The sequence below is a fragment of the Barbus barbus genome (genome assembly GCF_936440315.1).
Source record: "Barbus barbus genome assembly, chromosome: 9".
Taxonomy (NCBI): domain Eukaryota; kingdom Metazoa; phylum Chordata; class Actinopteri; order Cypriniformes; family Cyprinidae; genus Barbus; species Barbus barbus.
In genome coordinates, this window is record NC_136737.1 from 21207498 (window position 1) to 21233738 (window position 26241).

The 26241-nt window shown below is 38.7% G+C and overlaps 2 protein-coding genes across 3 annotated transcripts in view; both read left to right on the forward strand.

The window, feature by feature from the left end:
* LOC306875441 (adenylate cyclase type 9-like) overlaps positions 1 to 10170 on the forward strand; it is a 52877-nt gene extending 42707 nt beyond the window's left edge. The window contains exons 6-11 of one of the 2 annotated variants that reach the window (XR_013784744.1): positions 497 to 705; positions 1594 to 1753; positions 2351 to 2499; positions 5032 to 5058; positions 6440 to 8097; positions 8167 to 10170. Coding sequence is in view for 1 of the 2 variants with exons in the window: in XM_079425999.1 (XP_079282125.1) it covers positions 497 to 705; positions 1594 to 1753; positions 2351 to 2499; positions 5032 to 5058; positions 6440 to 7733 (1839 nt within the window). In the remaining variant the exon portion in view is untranslated. Of the gene's footprint in view, positions 1 to 496; positions 706 to 1593; positions 1754 to 2350; positions 2500 to 5031; positions 5059 to 6439 lie in introns of both variants that reach the window. The other variant, XM_079425999.1, reaches the window with a different exon arrangement.
* Positions 10171 to 11335: 1165 nt separating this feature from the next.
* LOC306875439 (CREB-binding protein-like) overlaps positions 11336 to 26241 on the forward strand; it is a 45956-nt gene continuing 31050 nt past the window's right edge. Inside the window, 3 exon segments of the mRNA XM_079425997.1 lie at positions 11336 to 11553; positions 23325 to 23868; positions 23870 to 23975. Coding sequence (XP_079282123.1) covers positions 11475 to 11553; positions 23325 to 23868; positions 23870 to 23975 — 729 coding nt within the window. The 5' untranslated portion in view covers positions 11336 to 11474.

The following is a 26241-nucleotide window of genomic DNA, read 5'->3' on the forward strand; positions in this document are numbered from 1 at the left end:
TTAATCACATCCAAAACAAGTTTTTGCTTACATAATAAATGTGTGTATACTGTGTATATTTATGTATATTTAAATACAAACACATGCATGTATATATTAAAAACTAATTTTATGTTTATATATTAAATATATTTATATATAATATAAAATATAAGAATATGAATCTATAAATGTGCAAATATTTTCAAAATATATACTGTATGTGTGTGTATTTATATATAGCACTAATACAGTGCTGTAAATAGTACAATATTTATTTACAGCACTAATATATATATATATATATATATATATATATATATATTACACACACACACACACATATATATATATATATATGCATGCATACATACATACATACATGCAGTGTGTGTATATATATATATATATATATATATATATATCACGCATGGACCTCTTCTGGTTATTCACAGAAGTGCAGCCTCATCACGTCAGTGTGTAAGGTTGAGTATGATCATCTCTGCATTTCCTCCAGGTGGTGAATCAGGTGCCGGTGCAGACGTTTGCCAGTCCAGTCTTCAGCTCGCTGCTCGATGTTTGGCTGTCTTGTGCCCTTTTTCTCGCCCTGACCATTGCCTGCTTCCTGTGTACCCTTGTTACCATGGGGACGCCCCTGGCAACCACACTTGGTCTGGCAATCACAGCCGCTCTGCTGGAAGTGGTTTCTCTCGTTTTGTCCATTCGGTGAGCTGGACGTGGTCATTTCCTCTATACTGTTATATTTAGATTAATTGTTCTGATCATTTAAAATCAATATCAATTTCTATGCTGTACATTATAATATTGTGATGCCTAAATTCACGTATTATATTGTATTTATATACTTAAACAATAAACAAACATTATTCTTTATAGTGCTGTCAAATGATTAATCGCATCCAAAATAAAAGTTTTCGTTTACATAATATGTGAAGTGAAGTGACATACTGCCAAATATGGTGACCCATACTCGGAATTCGTGCTCTGCATTTAACCCATCCAACGTGCACACACACAGTAGTGAACACACACACACACCGTGAATACACACCCGGAGCAGTGGGCAGCCATTTATGCTGCGGCGCCCGGGGAGCAGTTGGGGGTTTGGTGCCTTGCTCAAGGGCACTTCAGTCGTGGTATTGAGGGTGGAGAGAGCTTGGACATTCACTCCCCCCACCTACAATCCCTGCCAGCCCGAGACTCGAACCCGCAACCTTTGGATTACGAGTCCGACTCTCTAACCATTAGAGAGTGCTTGGAGCCGTCGAATGGGGAATCTACCTACATAAATCTATGGGTACAATAACGAGCATGCTGTTATAGTTTACACGGTCATCAAGGATATGCAGAGCGACTGTGGGCAGCCACACCATCGTTTTCGAAAGTCTCCATTTTCAACCTAGAAAACGCCGGAGTAGTGTGAACGATAACCGTAGCAAATGTTACTCATTTTTTAATTAAAAAAGGCATTAGCAAAATAGTGTCTAACTGTAGTATTAGTGGTTTATCTATCAGTCATAAAATGGATATAATGTTCAGTTTATTAGTTGTGTTTTTCCTAACTTTAATGATCTGTCCATCTTTCTCCTGCAGTATGGTGTTTTGTTTGGATGATGTACAGAATTGCACTCGGTCTCTGTTGAAGCTGGTGTCTGGCTGGCTCCCGCGTCATGTGATCGGGGCTGTGCTCGTCTCACTTCCTGCTGTGTCTATCTTCTCCCACCTGGCTTACAGTGTGCAGCTGCCCATCCAGGTGAGCAGGAGAAAAGGAAGGTGACCTCCTTAAACTGCTGCTCAAAAGTTTGGGGGAATTAATACTTTTATTCAGCAAGCATAAAGACATTAATAATGTTACAAACTTTCTATTCATTAAAGAATCCTGGGGAAAAAAAGAATCACGGTTTTCACTAAAATATTATGTAGCACAACTGTTTTCAACACTGACAAATCAGAATTGTTTCTTGAGCAGCAAATCAGCAGATTAAAATGAGTTCTGAAAGATCATGTGACACCGAAGACTGGATTAATGATGCTGAAAATTCAGCTTTGCACCAGTTGTTTGGTTTTGTTTTTATTATTTTAGTACTGAATTGGTACTTCAGACATCTCTACAAGATATTTTCATCTTAAAGATTGTTGCTTCTTGAAGTCTGTTAGATCAAAATCTGTCTTTGAAAGCCTGTTAATTGGAGGAAGAGTTTAAAGCTTTTAAGATGTTACCCTAATAATAAAAATAATATACTCTACAGGATCAAACTGTAATATGACATGCAGAACTGTACAGAGTATCTCAGCAGCCAGTGACTGTTGATTGTTTAAACGTGTGCTCTTTCTTTCTCTGGTTCTGTAGGTGACCATGTTCCTGTGCTGTGCTCTCATTATTGCTATTATCCAGTACTGTAACTTCTGCCAGCTGAGTTTCTGGATGCGCTCTGCTCTGGCCACTGTAGCTGGTTTGTCTTTACTCATCCTGCTCTACAGTGCCACCACCAGGCCCAGGTTAGACATCCGCAGCCTGCTCAGCTTGCAAAGTATCAACAAACTTTACCATTATAAACTTAGTGTATTAATTGGAGTAAATGAAAATTTGCTGAAGATTTACTCACTCTCAGGCCATCCAAGATGTAGATGAGTTTGTTCTACTTCATAACAGATTTGGAGAAATTGGATCCTCTGCAGTGAATGGGTGCCATCAGAATGAGAGTACAAACAGCTTGTAAAAACATCACAATAATCCAGAAGTAATCCACACCACTCCACTCCATCAATTAATGTCTTGTGAAGAGAAAAGCTGTGTGTTTGTAAGAAACAAATCCGTCATTTTAAATTAAACCATTGCTTCTAGCTAAAATGTTGCTTTCTCCAGTGAAAACGTTGTCTCATCTGAATTCAGTAGAGAAACATGTACAGATCAAGCACCGTTTATAAGTGAAAATGGTCCAAAAAAGATGTAAACAAATATTGTGATGTTTTTATCAACTGTTTGGACTCTCATTCTGACGGCACCCATAAACTGCAGAGGATCTGCTGGTAAGCATGATATTGTAAATGGAGTAAATTTCTCTGAATTTATTTGAAGGAATAAACTCTACAAGTTGGATGTCCTGAGAGTCAGTTTTCAGCAAATTTTCATTTTTGGGTGAACTATTCCTTAAAATAAAAACTGCATTCATTATAGTTTTAGAACGTTGTAAAGCTTTGTGATTTGTTGACTGTTCATGATTGTACATGTCCACTGATGCTTAAGAATTCCATCCTATACCTCCCAAAACAACAGAAGTGTGTCTGTAAAAGCCATTAAATAAAATAAATTAATATTGAAACTAAGTAATTAATCCCACAATCACCCACTTAAGCCTGCCACTCAGCTTCTGTAGAGTGAATTGAAAATGTTGAAATTTTGTACGTTTGCCTGCTGACAAAGAAATGATCAGTCTATAATTTTAATGGTAGGTTTATTTGAACAGTGAGAGACAGAACAACAACAACAAAAAATCCAGAAAAACGCATTTCAAAAAAGTTATAAATTGATTTGCATTTTAATGAGTGAAATAAGTATTTGATCCCCTATCAATCAGCAAGATTTCTGGCTCCCAGGTGTCTTTTATACAGGTGAGGAGCTGAGATTAGGAGCACTCTCTTAAAGGGAGTCTCAGTTTGTTACATGTATAAAAGACAACCTGTCCACAGAAGCAATCAATCAATCAGATTCCAAACTCTCCACCATGGCCAAGACCAAAGAGCTGTCCAAGGATGTCAGGGACAAGATTGTAGACCTACACAAGGCTGGAATGGGCTACAAGCAGCTTGGTGAGAAGGTGACAACAGTTGGTGCGATTTATTCGCAAATGGAAGAAACACAAAATAATTGTCAATCTCCCTCGGACTGGGGCTCCATGCAAGATCTCACCTTGTCGAGTTTCAATGATCACGAGAACGGTGAGGAATCAGCCCAGAACTACACGGGAGGATCTTATCAATGATCTCAAGACATCTGGGACCATAGTCACCAAGAAAACAACTGGTAACACACTACGAAGGACTGAAATCGGCAGCGACCGCAAGGTCCCACTGCTCAAAAAAGCACATGTACAGGCCCGTCTGAAATTTGCCAATGATTCAGAGGAGAACTGGGTGAAAGTGTTGTGGTCAGATGAGACCAAAATCCAGCTCTTTGGCATCAACTCAACTCGCTGTGTTTGGAGGAGGAATGCTGCCTGTGACCCCAAGAACACCATCCCCTCCATGTTTGATGGTGGGGATGGTGTTCTTGGGGTCACAGGCAGCATTCCTCCTCCTCCAAACACGGCGAATTGAGTACATGGCCCCGTCCATCATCACTTTGATGTGGTGCAGTTGTCTTGTCCCCTTAGCAGAAAAACAGGACAACTGCTCCACATCAAATGGACGATGGACGGGGCCATGTACTGTCAGGGCCAGGCCATTGAAAATGGTTCATGGAAGGGTATTCCAGCATGACAATGACCCAAAACACACGGCCAAAGCAACAAAGGAGTGGCTCAAGAAGAAGCACATTAAGGTCCTGGAGTGGCCTAGCCAGTTTCCAGACCTTAGTCTCATAGAAAATCTGTGGAGGGAGTTGAAGGTTAATGACTTAATTAACCTTAATGACTTGGAGAGGATCTGCAAAGAGGAGTGGGACAAAATCCCTCCTGAGATGTGTGCAAACCTGCTGGCCAACTACAAGAAACATCTAACCTCTGTCATTGCCAACAAGGGTTTTGCCACCAAGTACTAAGTCATGTTTTGCGATGGGGTCAAATACTTATTTCACTCATTAAAATGCAAATCTTTAACTTTTTTGAAATGCATTTTTCTGGAATTTTTGTTGTTGTTATTCTGTCTCTCACTGTTCAAATAAACCTACCATTAAAATTACAGACTGATCATTTCTTTGTCAGTGAGCAAACGTACAAAACCAGCAGGGGATCAGATAATTTTTCCCCACTGTATGGTTTCTGTAGAGTACTCTTTATTTATGAATAAACTGTAAATGTTTTCTTTTTGCAGCGCCACTGACAGATTTCCAGCATCTGGGTGAGTTTTTTTTTTTTTTTTCACTTATGTCACGAAAACTATTCCTAATGCAGACTCTGATTTGAGCTGACATTTGTAAGATGGTTGAGATTTTACTGTTTGTATGTGAATGTGAAAATATGATGCCTTTAATAAATCATTAAATATGCAGGAAGTCATTTTATTGACATTATTAATATTACTTGAACTGAAACTAAAAGGGGCCCTTATTGATGGCATTAATATTACTCAAACTAAAAGGGGCCCCATCAGAATTCACATATCTATTTTGTATTGTATATTATTTTAATTTTTGTACAATAACTTTGTTTTCACAAATAAAAGAACACACAAAAAAACTGAACACCCCCACAACAACACACTAGAGATATATGCTTTACATACAATGTTAAATCAAATAAACATATACAGAATGTATCTTCCAGCATTCAATGACAGCATGTTAGTATTTCCAATTTAAACATACTCTGCCTTTTTTACTTGTGATATATTCTGAGGGAGACTACAAAAGAATGGGGACCATAAATTTTCAAATTCAGCCTTGTTTCCATTGCTAACGGCCCCAAGATGTTCTGATGGAAGAATTCTGAAAGTCTCGTTGTACCGTTGGTCCACTGTTGGGGGGGGTTATCTTTAATCCAGACAACGAATATACTTTTACGAGCCACATATAATAATTTGTTTGCCAGCTTGACCTGAAGACGTGACAATCCGTACACTATTTTCTAATTATACACTACCAGACTTTCAACTCATCCCAAACATAACAAACTCACATTGTAGACATGTGAAAAATACACCATGTGTATTCCTGAAAATCTGCAGACTGGCTCTGAAGTTCGTTAACTAGTGCCGTCTCATCCAGACTGCAAATTGAGGCAAAAATCTGTGCAAATAATAATAATTAATAATAATAATTTGTTACATTTTATATAGTGCTTTTCTGGGTACTCAAAGTGCTTTACATTGCGAGGGGGATCTCCTCAACCACCACCAATGTGCAACATCCACCTGAATGACCACCACACACTAGCTTACTGGTGGAGAGGAGACAGAGTGATGAAGCCAATCAGTGTATGGGGACGATTAGGAGGCCATGGTGGTCAGAGGCCAATGGACATATCAAATGTCATGTAGCATATTCCAGTCTTTAATCACAGGTTAATGCATGCTTAAATGTCAGGTTTTAAAAATCTATGGCATTAAAACTGCCACGTGATAAAGACAAGGTTACAAGTCCATGCACCCCTAGCACCATCCATGGTTTAAGACTCAAAACATCTTAAAACTGAAAGGGTGTTTATGAGCACCTTCTACTATTGGTGTTGTTATTCTGTAGAACATACCACTCAAATCTGAAATCTCTTTCTCTTGGCTCCAGGAACATGAGTAACCAGAGTGCCGAAGTAGATCAGACAAGTGAGTTGGACTCTGCGCCCACAGCGCTCGACCTGCTCGTCCTAGAGACCGTGCTCTCCTTCTTCCTCCTGCTGCTGCTGGTTTGGTTCCTCAACCGGGAATTCGAGGTCAGCTACCGTCTGCATTACCACGGAAATGTGGAAGCTGACAAGCATCGCATCAAGATCCAGACCCTGCGAGATCAAGCGGACTGGCTGCTGGGTAACATCATCCCCATCCATGTTGCCGAGCAGCTAAAGGTCAACCAGAGTTACTCTAAAAATCACGACAATATCGGGGTCATCTTTGCAAGTATCGTCAACTTCAGTGAATTCTATGAAGAGAGCTACGAGGGTGGGAAAGAGTGCTACAGAGTACTTAACGAACTCATCGGAGACTTCGACGAACTGTTGCGCAACCCTGCATTCTCAAATGTAGAGAAGATTAAAACCATTGGTGCCACCTACATGGCGGCGTCTGGATTGAATGGGCAGCAGTGCCAAGAACAGCCACATCCACACGCCCACCTATGTGCCCTCTTTGACTTCGCCCTTGAAATGATGCGTGTGGTGGACGATTTTAACAAGAACATGTTGGGTTTCAAGTTCAAGCTGAGAATTGGCTTCAACCACGGGCCGCTGACTGCCGGCGTCATCGGCACTACCAAGCTGCTTTACGACATATGGGGTGACACGGTCAACATCGCTAGCCGCATGGACAGCACAGGAGTGGAGTGCCGCATACAGGTTAGCGAAGAGAGCTACTGTGTGCTCAGCAGAATGAACTACAACTTTGATTATCGTGGCACTGTAAACGTTAAAGGGAAAGGGCAGATGAGGACTTACTTGTATCCCCAAATGAACGAAGGCAGATCGGAGTCCATGCAAAGCCTGGAACAAGGACAGGTGGACAGTGCCGTTGGGAATTTAGAGCCCAACACACTTGCCAATACAACAACAACATCTGCTGCACCACTAAACCCTCCCTGCACCTCTCCCAATGTTGCCTCTATCAGTGGCCATGATGTGCCTCAGGGCCGTGTATTAAGCCCGTCTCAGATTACAGAGGAGTTGCACCAAGACACTAAGGACAATACCCCTGTCCCCGAGCTCAAAGAAAAGGATTACGAGAGTCCTTATCAAGCACCATTGCTAAGTGGTACACAACCTCCCTCAATAACACAACTGTACGCACCGTTAGCCAGACCAGAGACACCTTTACAAGGAGAGGAAGATGATGATGTAGATGAGCGTACAAAGCTCAGGGCAGTGGAGTGATTCAGATTTCCTCCTAACCTCGGCTGACCCTTTTCAAGAGCCAATCCGCAGATAATTTTCAGGCTCTACGTCCTTCAAGGGGCTTTTCTGACCACAACTGTTGGAGTTCCATTGAGTAGCATTAGCCTGTGTAGGGCATATATGTTGATAACATGACCTAAATAGAAAAAAGGGTGCACTAAGCATCTGCTGTGTGGATCACAGTGTAGCACAGAGGGGGAAATGGATGGAGCTGATATTTCCGTTGTTCTCTATAATTAGTTTTTTGTTTATAAAGTGCCTTCACAATATGTAAGATCAGTCAAATGAACAAATGAAAGAGATGTTTGAAAATTCAGAGTGTAATGTTTGTTGAAAACATGCTGTTTGGATGTTCAGTGCATTTTTTTGCATACAATTTAGCCACACAATTTAACTTTTCTCATTGCCTGAGGGAACATTCTACAGGATTGAAAATTAAATGAATAAATCTAATTTTTCAGCATGGCACTTACAATATTTAAGGATCTTAACACAGCAGAACGAGCGCCACGGTGTTTTCCCATAATTATATCCAGTAAACTCCAGCCAACGAAGCCTTCAATGAAGTGTTGAACAGATTTTGTAGCTGAATTGTTTATCAGTGCATTTTGCCTCGAATCAGTTGTTTTTCACTGTGATCGTGGCAGCAGAGCCTGAGTTGGTATCGCTAATTCGCCATAGTTTTTATTGATCACCGTGCACTTGTGATACCAGTTCACTCCATGGCCTTGAGGAAGAAAGTTCTTGTGCTGCCATAGTTGGCGAGCGGCTTGCAATTTTATTATAATGTTTATTCCTGCCTAGTTTTTAGTTTTAGGAATATCTGATAGCTTTTTTTATTTGAGCTTTTTTATTTGAGTGTCAATTCTGTTGAGATTTTAACAGCAGCTTTTCGAATTGGTTTTTTTTTTTTCGACATTTGTTCCGAGATCTGATTTTCTTTGCTTTTCTTTACCTGATTTTTTTGCCTCTGATGCATTCAGAACACTAGAGAATAGTCTGCAGAATATCTCTTGCGATGCGTCTTGCATTTCAATCATCAATTCAATTCTCAAGCAAGTTCTTTATTAGGGTATGTGTCTTCTGTCATCACGTATAATGGATAAGCTTGGCTCTGAGGTTTGAGGACAGATTTCTTTCTTTATTTCTGTTTACAGAGCAATCACTAGTTCGTTCTCAAAAAAGGGAAAAATCCAGTGGCTTTTTGTTCACTCTTTTCCCCCTCAATGGTTACACCAGGTTGCTTCAGAGTCAAAATATCAGGGCGTCTTTTGACGCCGCAGCTTTCACAACACCTGCAATATTATGTTATTGTATCATATTATTATTTCCTCTTTGATGTGAATTATAATTCCAGCCTTTTTTTTTTTTTTGTTTACTTTACACTGTGTATCTTTAAATGTAACTTTTCGGGATGGAAAAGGGATTTGATTTAGCTGTTAATTGTTTTATGGTGCACTGCTTTCCGGCCAACACATTCACCTTTGAGTTATTGTATCACTCCATTGGCTAAAGAAGCCCAGTGCTGACAGTATTGAATTATAATTGTGCATAATGTATGTGGTTTTGTATTAAATGCATTTGTATTTATTGGGGCTGTGCATGCAGCCACTGAGCCTAATATCAAAAGGGCATATTTATGAAAGGGAGCCACTTAAAGCAAGGAGAAATGGGTTTTTGCACCGTTTCACCTAACGTAACAAGCACCTAAGGCCTAACTCTTGAAAAGTGCCTCAGATTCAATTCTACTAAAGTTTTATGATATTTTAAATGAACTAAAATGGAAAAGTGTGACTCTTGTTCTATGTGCGATTGTTCCCATTTCTTCACCACTGCCCGCATTCTTGCTGGATTTCTGCATTTTAGTGTTAAAAATCAAGGATTGATTTCATTTTGGAGAATCATGTTGTTTTTATTTTCAATTATTTTGCCATTGTCACATGACTTTCACTGCTTCACAATTTTGTTTTGTATAGATTTGAACAAATCTTAATTGGTTAAGAGACGTATATGAGTGTTAAAAATGTGCCCTTAAATATTCACATGCTTTTATTAATGGTGTATTAATTATTTTTTGTGCCATATATGGGAATATGTGTATACCAAAGAATTTTAATAGGGTGGGCAGAAGCTGCAAGACCGAGCTGTCGAATGTGGGCAAGATATTGTTGATTTTCTTTCTTTCTCCAGCAGCACGTTCTTCAATAACTTGTTCTTATGCACATGAGACACAGCGGGTATTGATTTATTAGCCTTTATATTCAGGCAAAAAGCATAATCTGTATACATTTGCACAGTGCACTCACTTTGTATGTACATATCATGTATTGTTTAATTTGATTTTTATGTTTCAGAATTGATAATACATGTGCATGTGCCAGATTTCAAGAGTAGAGAAACAATGAAAAGATACCAGAAGTGGTGTGTGTCTGTTTTATGTGTGGAAGAAATGTTTTTTTGTTTTTTAATAATGGCGATTTAAATCATGATTAACCATAACTTGTTTTAAATTGATACTTTTATTAATATAAGAAGGTGTGTTCGTTGAGGGTCAGAATATAAAAATCAATCAATCAATAGGCAAAAACTATCAGAATATAAAAATGTACGTTTTATTTTTTTTTTTAAAGTTGGTGTAATTTGCATTGCTTCTCAATAACTTGTTTTAATGCAAAATATAATATTGGCTAAATGTAAAACCATTTCAAATTCTAGTCCCAAAATAATATGCATAAAATAACAAAATAATGTATTTTTGTATTATAATATAATTTGCATTGTTTCTCAACGACTTGTTTTATGGCAAACTACCGGCTAAATGTAAAACTATTGATCTATTTTTCTACGATTATTGATGCGTGAATGACACTTGAGTGCAGATTTGTGGTCGTCTAGCGCCTCCAGCGGCCGCGTCGCGCGCTGACAGCAGGTTTTAGGGCGTGATTGCGCTCGCGCTCCCCCTCCCCCTCGGCTCCGTCTATCTGGAAAAAGAAAAAAAAACTTTGTATCGAAGGAATCAACAGCCGCCATCTTGTCTCGGCTCGGAATCAGGATTTCGATAGAGCACTATTTTTAGTTTTTGGACGCGGAGCATCCAAATCGAGGTTGGACGACACCGTTCAGCGGAAAATGACAGCTTTATATCGTCGCGAGGGAATTTTTGGCGAAACATCCTGGATTTAATCGGCGTTCGTCGGCCACAAACCCCTCGTATATCCGATTTCCCTTCAGAGCGGCGCTTGCGTCCGTATTTCGCTCCGAGCGGTTACTGTTTACCGGACGCTTTTGGAGGACAGACAGCGCCGAGGGGACTGTTTTGCAAATATATCGCATTTTTATGCAACCGTGCATTTTTACACGGAGCCAGACGGTTTTTGCACGGAAACAAATGGATCGCGTGCCGTTGCAACATTAACGACGCTCGCGCGCGAGGACTCCTGTGGACATTTTATTTGGGATTTAACGTTGAATTCGCGGAAAGGAGGCGTTTTCTCTCGGTAATATAACGATGATAATGTGGGTGTTGGGTGTTGGATTATCATGGGGTGAATGGTGGTGGCGACGCGGGGCGCTGTTGCTGCTTTTTTGAGAAAATCCTCCGCCGCTCCACACTCCCCACGTCTTTCAAAAGTAAGGTAACATCTGTTTTTCGGACGAAAGGATCCTTCGCTTTGATTTTTTTCGCTCGCAACATTCGTCCAGAAGCTCATTTTGATCGCAATGGCTGAAAATGTGCTGGAAGGTGGCCCTCCAAGCGCGAAGCGAGCGAAGCTGACGGCACCTGCTCCAGACGCTCCAGGTAAAGTCCAGCAGCAGGCCTCATATCCCAAACCTGTCTATGATCAACACTTATTCACTCGCCAGCTGTCAAACGAGTCCAGAAACAGCCCTTTAAGCTTCACCTCTAAATTAAATCATCCGGTCACGCTCACTCGTTTGACAGTAAAGGAGAAACGTGTCTTTAGTTACACTGACAGTCATTTTGAGTTTTTGACAGACAGGAGGGTGAATAATGACAGTTTTTATGTGCAGTTTAGACTTAAGTTACTAATGAAACTAGCGCTGCGAGAAGAATGCATCTGAAGTCAAGTTGTTATCGTTCAAATTTGTGTGCATTTAAGCATCCAACTGTCTGTCTAATAGTCTCCGGTGACATGTTTATAGCGTATTGCATCAGTCTGTGCATCATCACATTCATCCTTCAGGGTTCTCACATCAGCGCGTGGAACAGCTCCAGCTGAAACACAGGTCCATGTCCCGGGACACTTTCTGAAAGTGAAAGTTTTCGTTTATGGTCGCTATGATGCAGTTATAAATGTGCACGGTTATTATTGCTTACTAGGAAGTTCACTATTTGCTTTTAGACCGTTTATTAAAAAAATAAGTTTTATCATGAGTTTGATAAAAGCACTTCTTAAATTTCCAGAAAATCGCTTTTGTTTTACATGGAGCTGGTCGCCCTTTCATGGGCGCCGCTATTGAGGTCACATGACCAATGTGTATCAAAACTTACTGAGTGCACTTCTGAGACTTTAAAATATTAAAAAAACCCATGGCTGGCCGCTCGAAAAGCCATACTAGCGATTTGTGAGTGTGCAAATGTCTCTCAGTTTGTCTTAAATGTGGCAAGCACTCCTGCTTTGTTCAGTGGGATGAATTTTTCTCAAATTTTGCTGTAAATAAACAGACATGCGAATGTGCTGTTTGTGAGCTTTCTTGTCCGAATAGCTGATAACTGTGTGCTTCGACTTGTTAACTTGTGTTGCCCAGTTAGAAGAGTACTTTGTTGTATTAGTTTGCAAACCTGTTACTTTTAGGCCCATTTGAAGCACCACCTCAATTGTCATTAACCACAGTAAATGGCTGTAGCGGCCATCGCAGTGTGCATGCTATAGGCCTAGATTAGCACCATGTGTGCGATGACTAGGGCTCAAATGTGTTAAACTCTGCACATTCAGGCTGCATAAATTCAGCATCCCCTATTTATGCTAATCAGCATGTAATGCGTCTGGATATCTGTGTCTGCAGGCAGCTAGTGTGTTTGCATGTAAACTGAGCTCTCGGTTTAATAGCTGAGAAGTCTTGTTGCACCTGTAGAGACCTGTTTCTCTGGCTGCTGTGCTGTTCATTCACAAAGTAGTGCTCTGGACCATCACACAGCATCCATATTGCCTATGTACGTTTGGAGTATATTACTTCATGATATGATTATTTTGACAGGTGAAGTGTGTAATTGGTATCAGGAAGTGTTTTCCACCATCGAGCCAAACAATTCCAATTTCGGATGCAACGCCTCTTTTGACGTGATCTTTGTTTTCAAGAATAGTAAAGTATTTTTCCACACACCAACTCTTGAAAACTCCTCATCGTATTATGCAGTTAATATTTCGCCAATAAATGTTCTTTGTAGCAAGTTTAGGAATTTTTATCTTTATATTCTGGAAGTTCTGTTTATATCAGCCCTAAACATTGCACTTCGACTCTCATTTTTGGTTATATTTTCATGCACTAATGATTTCTGATCAAAAATTGAGTGCGCAGTCACCGCGTTCAAAACTGGAAGAAAGCTTTGGTGATAATGTTGCTGAAGCTATCGTGTTGTTTTTGCCGTGTGGACATATCTTGATGGAAAAGCTTGATAAATGGGAGCTTTTTTAGTGCAAATGTTTAGTAACTATTCAGTTTTCTCCACAGACTTGGTTTTGCAACAAAAAAGTTTGGGTTGATGGTGGAAAAGTTTCTCAAACTTTCAAAAAAAAGCTTGTGATTGCAAAAGTTGTTGCAAATTCAAGCAAATGACACATTATTTGCGGCAGTTTGCAGAAGGAATTTTTATTTATTTATTTTTTTTTTGCACTAAAGAATTTAATCTTAATACTCTTCCTGTCATATAACAAAAATGGGGACACACAAGAGAGTGCGAATAACAAACGATTTATTAATTAATGAGAAAAAACACAAAGAAAGAAAACAATGTAGCATGTAACAGTCAGGAATCAGTAGTGTAAAGTTAAGTGAATGCATGCAAATGTAATGGACTATACTTGTGTTGAACAAAGTGATTGTTAGTAAGTTTTTCTTGGACGTCAACAGAAAAAATACAGCAGATATCACTGGCTAGTCTTTCAACAGCCAGGTAGACAATTAGTGAGGTTGACTTGATCTTTTTTTCTCTCGTATTTTTATTGGCGACACTTCACTTAGCATCCTTTGTAAAAATCTGTAGAAAAAATCATTTTAAAAGCACCATTGACATTTATATAGACGCCTTTGGCGTCCTGCAGTTTTTTTTTTTTTAATGATCTGTGACAAGCATTGCTTTTTTTTTAACACATCAAGGCTTTTGAAAATGCACCTCAAACCCTTTCCATTTTAGCTGTTTTATAATAAGTCATAAATGTGCATAAAAACGTGACCCATCTTGGTATGGTGAATCTGAAACCTGTCTAATTGTACAAAGTTTCCTTAAAACTGATCAGTCAACTAATGAGGAATCAGCTAAAAGGGCAACATCCCTAACACTCCCAACAGGCCACACAACAGTCAGCTAAAACTTAGACTTCTGCACTGAGTTAGTTAACTCACACACATGCCTTCACTTAGAGCGCTTGAGGGCTGCACACCAGAGATGTGTCCAGCTGTGCTGTGAACATGCTTTGAGACACCATGCAGATCAAAGAATATAGCCAGAGATCTTGATATGCATGAGTTAATGGATGTTTACATGATTTGTTACGATAATCATAAACCTCTGTTTTTAATAAAAAAAAAAAAAAAAAACAATGTATAAACAAACATGGATCTGAAAGGAGAATTAATTTAGTACTTTATTTTTTTAGCTATAATACACTCTTAAAGGTTCTTTATTGGCATCTTGGTTCCATCAAGAACCTTTCCATTGAGTGAAAGGTTCTTTATTTTGGGATACGATTCTTTAGATGATCTTCACACTAAGAAAAAATGGTTCTTTTCAGGACTGTTCACAGTTCTTTGTGGAAATCAAAATGGTTCTTCTATGGCATTGTTGCGAAAACCAACAATAATAAAGATCCCAAAACATTGGGATCTTTATTTTTAAGAGTTTATTGTTAGTGGCGGAGCTTAGAAGAGGAAGAATTCAGATACCTCATTTTTCAATGATGATGTCATGTGCTAAATCAGGTTTATTCTTTCCTAAATTCTGTTTTATTTTTTCCAAAACTCACAGAACATGCATATTTAAATATAATTCACAGATATTAGTATATATCTTTATTTGAGTTTGATTAATTGTACAGCCCTACTTTTGATTTATTCATTCAAAATTTGCCCAATTCCACGACATGTCACGTTATACAGTAAATTCTGTTTTAATAACAGGGTTTCACGATTCTGTTGACATATTCTGCATCACAGAAATTATAGGTAAATGGTTCAAAAAGTGACCCAATTGCTAAAAAGGAAAAAGCGTGTGCCATATACTTAATGAATAAGAATCACACACTACCTAAATTATATGTTCTGAAATATCCAGCATGAGCTCTTTCTTTTTGGAATTTTCAGTGTAACACTAAAACTCTTTACAAAACGGCATGGAATAGCGTGTATGTGAACGTTTTGCAACGTTTTGCAAGGTTATAACTATTCCTGCACAGACCCTGACGTATTCCCCATCTTTGCATCTTCGTTCATGGATTTGGCGAGCGACTTTCTGGCTACCAATACAACTGTAACGTCGCAAGTTAAATTTTACAGATTTGAGAAATTTCCATTCGATTCCATTTCGACTTTGTTATAACAAGACGGCTGAAAATCGTTTCTGAAATGGCTGTCGTTTGAAGCTCAACATGCCATTCTGGTCTGTTCCGGTTTTTTGCGTGTTTTTGATGACTGAGAATGGACTAGATGGACTAGAATGTTCCTTTTCTTAAATGAAAGCTCTTTAAAACCCATCAGGCGTCCAACCTGATGTGTTGCAGAATCAAGAGGGCTGGAGATACTTCACTAGAGTAATTCTGGCATGGTACACTGGGGTCATTTAGTGGTGTTTTAGTCTGAAAGCACAGACCTCAGCAGACAGACCACAGCATGTTTTTTTTTTGTGTGACTAAGACCACAGAGAGATTTTGTCATATTGAAAGTGACGTGACATATACGGCCAAGTATGATGACCCATACTCTGCATTTAACCCATTCAAAGTCACACACACTGTGAACACTCACCCGGAGCAGTGGGCAGCCATTTATGCAAGGTTTCAATTAATTGAGGGTTAGGAGAGTAATACCCCACCTACAATTCCTGTCGGACCTGAGACTCGAACTCGCAACCTTTGGATTACGAGTCCGACTCTCTAACCATTAAGCCACGACTTCCCCAATACTGTTTCTGGATTTGAAAACAGTTCTCCACACACGGTTCGGCACGCGCTAGGACTGCGGTTCAACTGAATTCTGAACACGCATGTGGTTTGTTATAAATAACACGTAAAACAAATAGGGTTTGGCTAATGTATGTTTCTGTTAATGGATGCGCATTCTGGCTTCCCAGTACATTATAACAACAGCGATGAGAAAAAAAAAAAAATAAGTGGACAAATCATTCACTCTTGTTCAATGCGAGTGCCGTATGCTGGAATATGAGCATTTATTCCGTCATCACCCGGGTGCTGATAGCGCGCGCACAGGTGAGACCTGAACAGCACACGTTGATATCGGTGTTTAGACTAAAGTCATGTAAGCTTTGCCAGCTCAAATATTTAAGAGCCAGAGGATGCGAGCTCGCGCGCGCAGTGAGAAGATTTGTGCGTGCGCTCATCAGAAGCGCACAAACCTGCGCCTCAGAACGCGCGCAAATATGAAGCTCTCTCTGAAGTATTGTGTTTTAATGGATAAATTCACACAAAATTCTGTCAAAATGCCCGTCTTGGTAAGTATCCTATAGCAGACATAGCCGGCTGGGCGTACAGTATCAGTGCTTTCTCTTAAAGTGACAGTTAATATTAAATAAACAGCAACAACAAAGAAATCACTCACTGCTCTTGATTGAATCGCTTTTGTAACTTTAATAAAGAGTAATCTTTAATTTATACAGTCAAATATGCAATGCTGTTTTACCTTTGATTACTTTAATCGTACTTCAATTTCTGTACCTAAAAAACCCCCTGAAAATCACTGATTATTTTATTTGTATCTTTACTCTTGAACCGTGACCCCCGAACCGAGGTACGTACCGAACCGTGACATCTGTGTACCGTGCCACCCCTAATGAAAACGTACATATTTTGGGTTGTTTGCTTGTTTGAAGTAGTTGCTTTTCATGAGCTGTGCTGTTTTACAGAAACGTCCTTCTATCTTCTTAGAAACCGTGGAATTTATAAACTTGGTCAAGAATTAAGACATTTCTATAATACAGTTAAGCAAGTTCATAGTCGAGTCCACAAAAAAAAATTATGAATTTTAACTTTTTATTGTGCAAAAGTTCGAGAGCCTTCATAAACCAACGCGCTTTGAATTGAAGTGTGTAAAAAGTAATTTTCTTGAAGTTTGCTGAAGGTCAACTTGCTAATATTTTGCGAAATTCTCAGAGAGGGTGTTAACATTAATTGAATTTACTTGGTTTTTTAAAACTAATAACTCTAAAGCTAAAAATCATAGGAATTAGTTATGCACCATTTAATTATGTATTTGTTTTCAGAAAAACAACCAAATCTGTTAAGGCTAACACTGTAAAATATATATTTTTCAAAGATTATTATTAATTATAGACAAAACTAATTAAGAAACCTTGCTTGACATGCATGCTATTTTTTTGTTGTAAACATTTTCATCTCTGAAATAAATGTTCTGCTAGTAGCGAAGTCAAGTGACCTAAAGAACTTTGTTAGTAAAAAGCATCTCAAAAACCAAAACAGGGATTTAGAGACAATGCCGTGTTTGTGAACTGGGATGAAAGCAGGAAACATGACACTTTTACAAGATGGGATTCAGCCCAATAAAAACTTTTAGTGGTAAGCCATGTGACCAAACCAGCCGCGTGTTAACCTTCCACCGCAGTGCCAAGAGTTCCCTCCGTCTCTCTTTCCACTCCACTGCTGTCTATCAACAGCAAGTTTGGCCTGAACAGCCTTGTAAAACCTGAACCCGGTCTGCTGCTCAGAGCCGGCACATGCTCGCAGTGTTTTGTGTGCAAACACTCCTAAACCCGAGAAGGAATTAGAAGGATATATCATCTGGATCTTCAAATCCTTGTTCATGCTTTGTTGTTCTGCTGTTCTTAGGACATAAAGTAGGGATTGATTTTATCATCTTAATTTGAGATTCTTGATATTGGTTTTTAAAATCCCAAGTTTTTAAATCTAAATTCCATTTCACCACAGCACTGTGGTTAAAGTTTATGACGATTTTACACATTGCAAAAATAAATGTAGCATATGAAATGTATTGGATATTTTGGATGGTATCTGCAGAGCAATTTGAGGTTGTTTAATTATTATTTTTGTTCAGAAAGTTCAGAATTGCATATTGTGGGCTCTGTGGTTCATTTTTAAAATGGATACTTTTGTAATGTACTGAGTTAGAAGTTTCCCTGCATGATTTCCAGCATTAGCTGGAAGCATTTCTGAAGTATTTCTTTATTACCATTCAAAAGTTTGAGATTGGTATAGCCTAGCTTTTAATGTTGAAAGAAATCTCTCATGTTCACCAAGGGCTGCATTTAGTTAATCAAAAATACAGTAAAAATGAAAAATGTTGTAAAATCATTACAATTTGAAATAGCTGGTTTGTATTTGAACATATTTGAATATGTCATTTTTAGCATCATTACTCCAGTCTTCAGTGTGACGTGATCCTTCAGAAATCATTGTCAATAAACAACCCTAGGGTCGAAGTGGTGTTATGATTTTAATAAATGGATTTTTTGAGAGCAGCAGTGGCAGTGTGCTGATTTGAGTTTATTGACGGTTTTTGGATGCGTGCGCATTACACCTTCCTTCAGAAATCATTCTAATATACTGATTTGATGCTCATGATCAATGTTGAAAACCGATGTGCTGCTTTATATTTTTGTGGAAAAAACATACTTTTTTTCCCTCAGAATTTCAAAAGTTCAAAAGAACTGCATTTCAAATGTCTTTACTGTCACTTTTAATAAACGTAATGCATCCTTGCTGAATACAAATATCAGTTGCGATATTATAGTATCAATCGATATTATAACTGAGAAATGCCCAAATGAACCAGAATGGATTCAGAATTAGAATTAAAACACCCAACACTTGAAAATGATTATTCTGAAGATTGAAATGTGGGATTTAGGGAGCGACTGGAAGCGACAGAAATGGATAGTTGAGCTAAAAGTCTTGGTTTGTATGTATCCGTTGCTATCCTCCCATCCGAGTGAAATCCCAGACGAGGCGCACCTGTCCCAGCTCAGACGGCCCGCTATCTTTCAGAAGCTGTGAACGACAGCTGTGGTCTGCTGCTGCGCGGAGAGACTATTTATAGCCCCCCGCTGGAGCCACTATAACGAGCTTCAGCCCGATGGTGGAGGGAGAAATCTTGATCCCCGTTGGGACTCGAGACTCCAAGGTGCTTCCGAACGTGGACTTTGCTTTGCATTTTGGCTCGGCTCCAAGCACGGAGAGGGCGGGACGTTGGCACTAGACAGCTGAGTGTGTAAGCAAGGACTTGCACGAGTCTGGCTCCGTGATGTGGGTCATTAAACAAGGAGCGAAAGAAAAGGGATGATCCCTACTCCTGCCTCCCTCATGTTTAGCACCTGCTGTGTCTGGCAGCGTGTCTGTGTTTACTCTCGAACCGGTGCGACCTCCGCGCTACCCATGCTGCATCTCAATCAGAGTCGTGCATAGATTGACAATGTTGCTCTGGGAAACACCACGCAAAAGTTGACCAAGATTTCAAGGCTGCGAAAACAGGCTACTTTCAGAATGGGAAACTAGTGTGTGAAATACTGTGTAGTATGTACTCTGTTGTGCCTGCTATTTTATATAAAAATATATAAATATTATGCTATGGTAAATATTACAAACGTAGTACGCTGTATTGTCATTTGACCACACTAGTGTACCTGCAAATTTCTAAAAACCGTTTTCAACAGTAAACATTAGGAACATTCATCACTGCGTGTTTTGCACACTATTCAGTATGTGCTGTACATACTAGTTACATACTGCGTTGTCACTTATGCAGTATTTGCTGTATACTTACTGCCTGTAAGTACACGTTACAAATGAGTGTACACTGCATCATTGCTTGGCACACTATGCAGTAGGTACTGTACATACTACCTATTCATTTTAAATATCGCATTTGAAACAGTAGTACACTACATTATTGCTTGTCCTTACTAGTGTGTGCAGGGCTCGCAAAATTTCTAAATCCCTGGTAGCCCTTCGGGCAGGTACTCTTCAGATTTTGGTAGCCCGGAAATTAATTTAACTAGCCCAAATAAAATAAAGACCATAAATGTCAATCAAAAACCTTTTCAATACACAAATATCAAGGAAAGAGTTTTATTTGACTATTTACAAGGTATCTGCAGAATTCTTAAAATCTTTTTAAGGCAATTTGAAAAATTATTTCTTATACCATTTAACATTTAAAACTGCCTAAGGCCTTAAAAACTCTTCTGTTTAGTTGTATCAAATTAAATTTTTTTTCTTGCTGAGCAAAACTTTTCTCTATCGGTCAGACATTTCGGGCACCTGAGCAAAAGCATTCTTTATACCAGACCTGTACAGCACGCACACAAGAAAGTGTGTAACTTTTAACTTTAATGTGCTATTTATATTTGATTTGACCCTTGATGTAACTAAATGATGTATATTTTAGGTTACCAGAGAAAACATTTTTACTGTACAATACACTGCAGTTCAGAAGTTTGGATCAATAAGTTTCTTATGCTCATCAAGGCTGTATCTATTTGATAAAAAATACTGAATATTATTTCACAAAATAATATTGTGAAATATTAAAGCTTTGAAAATTCAGCTTTGATCACAGGAGTAAATGTTATTTTAAAGTATAGGTATTAAAATAGGAAGCCAATATTAGAAATTGCAATAATATTTCACTATATCACGGTTTTTTTCTGTATTTTTGAAATGAATACAGCCTTGATGAGCAAGAGAATCAAAGTCAAAGACTCAAAAACAAGGTCAATTATTTATCAGGTTTATAATAGAGCCCTAACATAATATATTGTCAAAACAAACTATTTAAACTGATAGAATAGAATAGAATAGAATAGAAACTGAAGCAAAACTTAAGCTGAGGTCTGTAAGTTAAATATAAAAAAAGTGAACATATGAATTCTTCCTATAGTTGTCTAAACATCGTTATGAAGTAGTTTGTACAATACTCTTGTGTGTGACTGTACAGGTTTCAGAGTTTTTTCTCATCCTTCACTATTTCCAGCACTTAATCAAGCCACTCTTCTTTAATACATGAGGACGTTTGTCTCTCGTGTTGAGCGCACTGCAACCATTGAAGTATTCAGTTTCTACAGCGACTCTTTTGGTGCACATCGTGCTCTTTCTATGAAACCTGTTCTAACTCTGTCGTGACATCAGCTCTACAGCGGCTTGCCCGAGCATTGCTATTCTTTCCCTTTTACTAGCGGCATTCAATCAAATGGCTTCCCAACTCATTTCTTTGTGCGCGAGGCACATTATTTCTTGTGCGCGGCTGCGGTGGAAGAAGAGCGCGGTCACTCAGCTTAGAGGGAACACTGCGTGGGAGCCCTGTATTTTAAGGTAGCCCGTCGGGCAGGGCAGTGATACATTTTGGTAGCCCGACTGGAAAACACAATAGCCCCGGGACGTCGGGCTAGCGATTTTGCGAGCCTTGGTGTGTTATAATATGCAATATGTATTGTATAGTACCTTTGATTTTCTAAAAATAGTATGTAAAACAGTCTTCCAACAGTAAACATTACAAACAGTAGTATGCTACGTTGTCATTTGAATTCACTAGTGTGCGGCATACTATGGAGTATGTGCTGCCTGTGATTTTTATTATTTTTTATTTTTTAGAAATAGTACATAAAAACATTCTGCAATAGTAAATGTTACAAATATTATCACTTTATATTACTACTGCACACTATGCATGTGCTGCCTGTGACTTTATAAAAAATAGTGTTAAATAGTCTTCAACTTCACTAACTGTATTGTCATTTAACATCTCTAGTGAATGGTGTAGTATGCAGTATGCACTATATACACTATATCTCTTTCGAAAAACAGAGTAAATCATTATCAAATCCATTCATTTTGAACCTAAATCAGTGGTGAAATCATCTCTAGCTTCCATCCTGTTGTGTTGGTGGCATTTACTCTGCTAAACATGCTAACATCTGTCGTTAGTCTCTCACTGTCACAGACGTGATTGAGAACGTCTCCTTCCTCCCAGCTGTTCTGAGGTATCATACACACTCATGTGTGTGTATAATGTGTCAGTCGATCATTAGCAGGTTTTAATAGATGAGGTGGATTTCTTAAAGCTATTAGCAGACTCGGTGGCGGATCAACCTCATGCAGGCATATTGATTTAGACTACTGCGCTCTCTCTGCTGATTTCCGTCACAGCATGGAGCTGCTAAAACAATATTTTCATGGTGTCAAAACCACAGCTTCCATTAGACCCTTAATATATTAGAAATTTAATAGACCTTAGTCAGTGTAGACTGCATATTCATTTTACAGGAATGCAGAGTTGAATTCACCATTTTGAGTCTTTTTTATGTTTTAAGCTTAAATTGTAGAAACCTCAGATTTCTATATTGGAAAGATAAATGTTTTATATATATATATATATATATATATATATATATATATATATATATATATATATATATATATATATATATTCATTCTACATTTCAATTAGTAACACATAGTGGGTCTTACCAAATTTAAAAAAATGCCGGACCTGAGACTAAAGAACTTTGTTAGTAAAAACCAAAGCAGGGATTTAGAGACAATGCCGTGTTTGTGAACTGGGATAAAAGCAGGAAACATGACAAAAATTTAAAAAGATCATATACATTTTATATGCACTTTGAAAATTTCCAACAAGCAATTTTTATGCAATTTCCCAATATTTGCATAAAAGTAGATGTATGGAAACATAGCTAATGAGATTAAATATGGTGATTTATTTTATTTTATTTTTTTAATTGTAGAACAATTTTTAAAACGCATGTCTCTTAATTTTAATTAATAAATTTTTTTTGGCTCATCTGGAAATTTATACAGTAAATGTACGTCTTCCTGATGAATAAAACATGTCTCTGCCTCACGCGATCATATCCATATTTTTTTATATGCACTTTTGAAAATTCCCAACCAGCAAATTTTATGCAATTTCTCAGTGTTTGAATAAAAATGCATGAACTGAAACCTGCAAACTGGCTTTCTGAGACGCATCTTGAGGCATTCATCAAATTCTCATTTTCATTCACGTCAAATTTCTGTGCATTAAGGTCAATAAGAAACTCTCAACTTGTAAAGAGAAAAGAAGAAATAACCACACACAAAATTGCATTTCTCCCTCTCTTTATTTCCTCAGAGTTGGGTTCACTTTCCTGGGATGACCTGGAGAACGATCTTCCAGATGAGCTGATACCTAATGGAGACCTGGGGCTGATGTCCATGTCGTCTAACGGCGGGGCTACAGGTACAGGCGGTCACGGCCCCATGGTCCCCGACGCTGCTGCCAAGCACAAGCAGCTCTCCGAGCTCCTGCGGCCGGGAAGCAGCGCTGGGATGAACTCGGCCAGTCCGCAACCCGGCGGCATCGGATCTCAGCTGGGCGGGCTTGGAAAGAGTCCCCTGGGCCAGGGCTCCCCTTCCCACCCCTCTCAAACACAGAAACCAGGCAGCACTCCTGGGACGCAGGGCAATAACGCCGGCTCAGCTGGCATGGGACTCGGCACAGGATTTAACCAGGCCATGCTGAACAGCGGCATGATGGGACAGAACGCGGCTGGACAGCCAAGTCAGGTGATCAATGGGACTCTCGGCTCTGTAGGCCGCGGTCGAGGAGCGCCGGGGATGCAGTACCAGGGTGCCGGCATGCAGGTGGCATCTTCCGGAGGGGCGGGAGGAGCAGCGGGGGGTGGCGGCACAGGGAGGAGCGGGGAGTGTCCTGGCAGAGACACTCACACAGGGGGCGCAGCAGATGGGCATCAACACCCAGCAAGCCGGCAATATCAACAAGGTGAGATGGCCAGTTTCCTTTTAGAGTTCAGAGTTGTGAGAAGATTTGAGAGGATGCGAATGAAAATGGTCCCTGATGAATATTCCTATTATCAGTTCATGTTTATTAATACAAATTTTGGCATATTTTATATAAATCTTGGTTGGAAACAGCAGGTTTTAATATAAAATTTATTTTGTAATTTTTTTATTTACTGTATAATTTCCTAGTTGTGCATACTAATATTACTATTACTAATAATAACTAATATTTACTGTATAATTTCCTAGTTGTGCATCACACAAATCATGTAACTTTACCTGAGGTCATGTCACTGAATTATTTGCCCTGATGACCTTCCAGAACACACTGACACAGTCATAAAGCATCTGCTGCTGATTGCTAGCAAACATAAAGTTTGTCCGAGTCTTTTGTTTGCTCGCTATAAACCGCAAATAATTTATTTATTAAAATAGCGGTGTCCGCTTCATCAGTGGCTACAACTTCTATTTCTGTTTTTCTCTGACTTACCCGGAAAAAACTATTTTGTTCCCCATGGAATGGAAATGCTGCTTTATTCGCTTTTTCTCCATTTTAGTTTCTAGCCAGTATTTTTGTTTTATTTATTTTTGTTGTTGTTATTAACTAAAACCATTCAAATAGTTTTCATTAATTTACATTTACATTTTACATTTAGTCAAATTGGCTTTTATCCAAAGCCATTTACAAATGAGGACAATGGAAACAATCAAAATCAACAAAAGAGTGCTATAACAAATCTCAGTTAGCTTTAGGGATGTAACGGTATGAAAATTTGTCATCACGATTATAGTGACCAAAATTATCACGGTTATCAGTATTATCACGGTATTGTTAAAATGTGCTGGAGATGTTCAAAAAGTACCGATACATAAATCACTTCACCAAGTTTTATACTTAAAAATCAACAAACAGCAAATAAAATGACTTTTTGTTTGCATAATCACTAAAACAATAACATTACCAATGAGGTCTGGATTTTAAATGACAACTTGACTGACACCAGTTTAATAGCATGTTCAAATAAATAATGTAAATGTTCAAATAAAGCTTTGAAAAAGTTTCATATAAAGGTAAACCTCACATTTCAGCCTTTAAAGAAAAGAGTTAAGTCAAAATGATAATTGATTAATAAGGGGAAGGGGAGGGGAAGTGGTGTGTGGCCATGTATGGTGACCCATACTCAGAATTTGTGCTCTGCATTTAACCCATCCAAGTGTACACTCAGTAGTGAACATACACCCGGAGCAGTGGGCAGCTAATGCTGCGGCGCCCGGGGAGCAGTTGGGGGTCCGGTGCCTTGCTCAAGGGTCTCACCTCAGTCGTGGTATTGAGGGTGGAGAGAGTGTTGGTTATTCACTCCCCCCACCTACAATCCCTGCTGGACCTGAGACTCGAACCCACAACCTTCAGGTTACAAGTCCAACTCTCTATCCACTTATCTGCTCCATAAATAATTCTATACAGCTTATCTGAATTGTTTAAATGTGTAGAATCCACATAAGCTTGTTTTTATCAACCGGTTAAAATTTACAGCAGGTCATGCAAATTTAGTCCGTTTTTTGGCCAGACAGAAACTGCACACAGACTGAATGTAAATAAGTGTCTGTAAATCCACTCTCTGACAGCAGGTGGCGTTTTATACGGAAAAGCTGAATTACAGCTGATTCCCGTGAACTCCGCGAACAAAGCAGTATTGTGTTTAAGAACACATCCTTTAGGTCTTACATGGAGCTAAGATGAAAACAAAATGCCATCGAATCGTTTCAGAAGACAGTCAGATCCTTCAGAGGTACATTCATATAATTAATTCACTGATATATTAATTTGTATAATTCCCTCAGCACTCTTTTAAAACCTCCCAGCTTTTCCGCCGTTTTCTCTCAGAATGAAACTAACTTTACTCTGCTGCCGTGCGCTCGTGACACTGTTACACTCTGCTTTATGCCGGACAGTATTTATTTATCGTGAGTTGTTCAAATCGTGGTAATCGAATACGGTTTTAATGATAATTAAAATATGAAACGGTAATACTAACCGTGGGGAATTTTATCATGATTTATCGTCAAACCGGTAATCGTTACATCCCTAGTTAGCTTAACACAGTACACATAGGTTTTTTTGTTTGTTTTTATTCAAATTATATAATAAATAAAAAGCAAACAGATAGAATAGAAAAAGAATAGAGCAAGCTAGTGTTAGAGGCCTTTTTTGCTTTTGTTAATTAAATAATAAATAAAAAAAACTA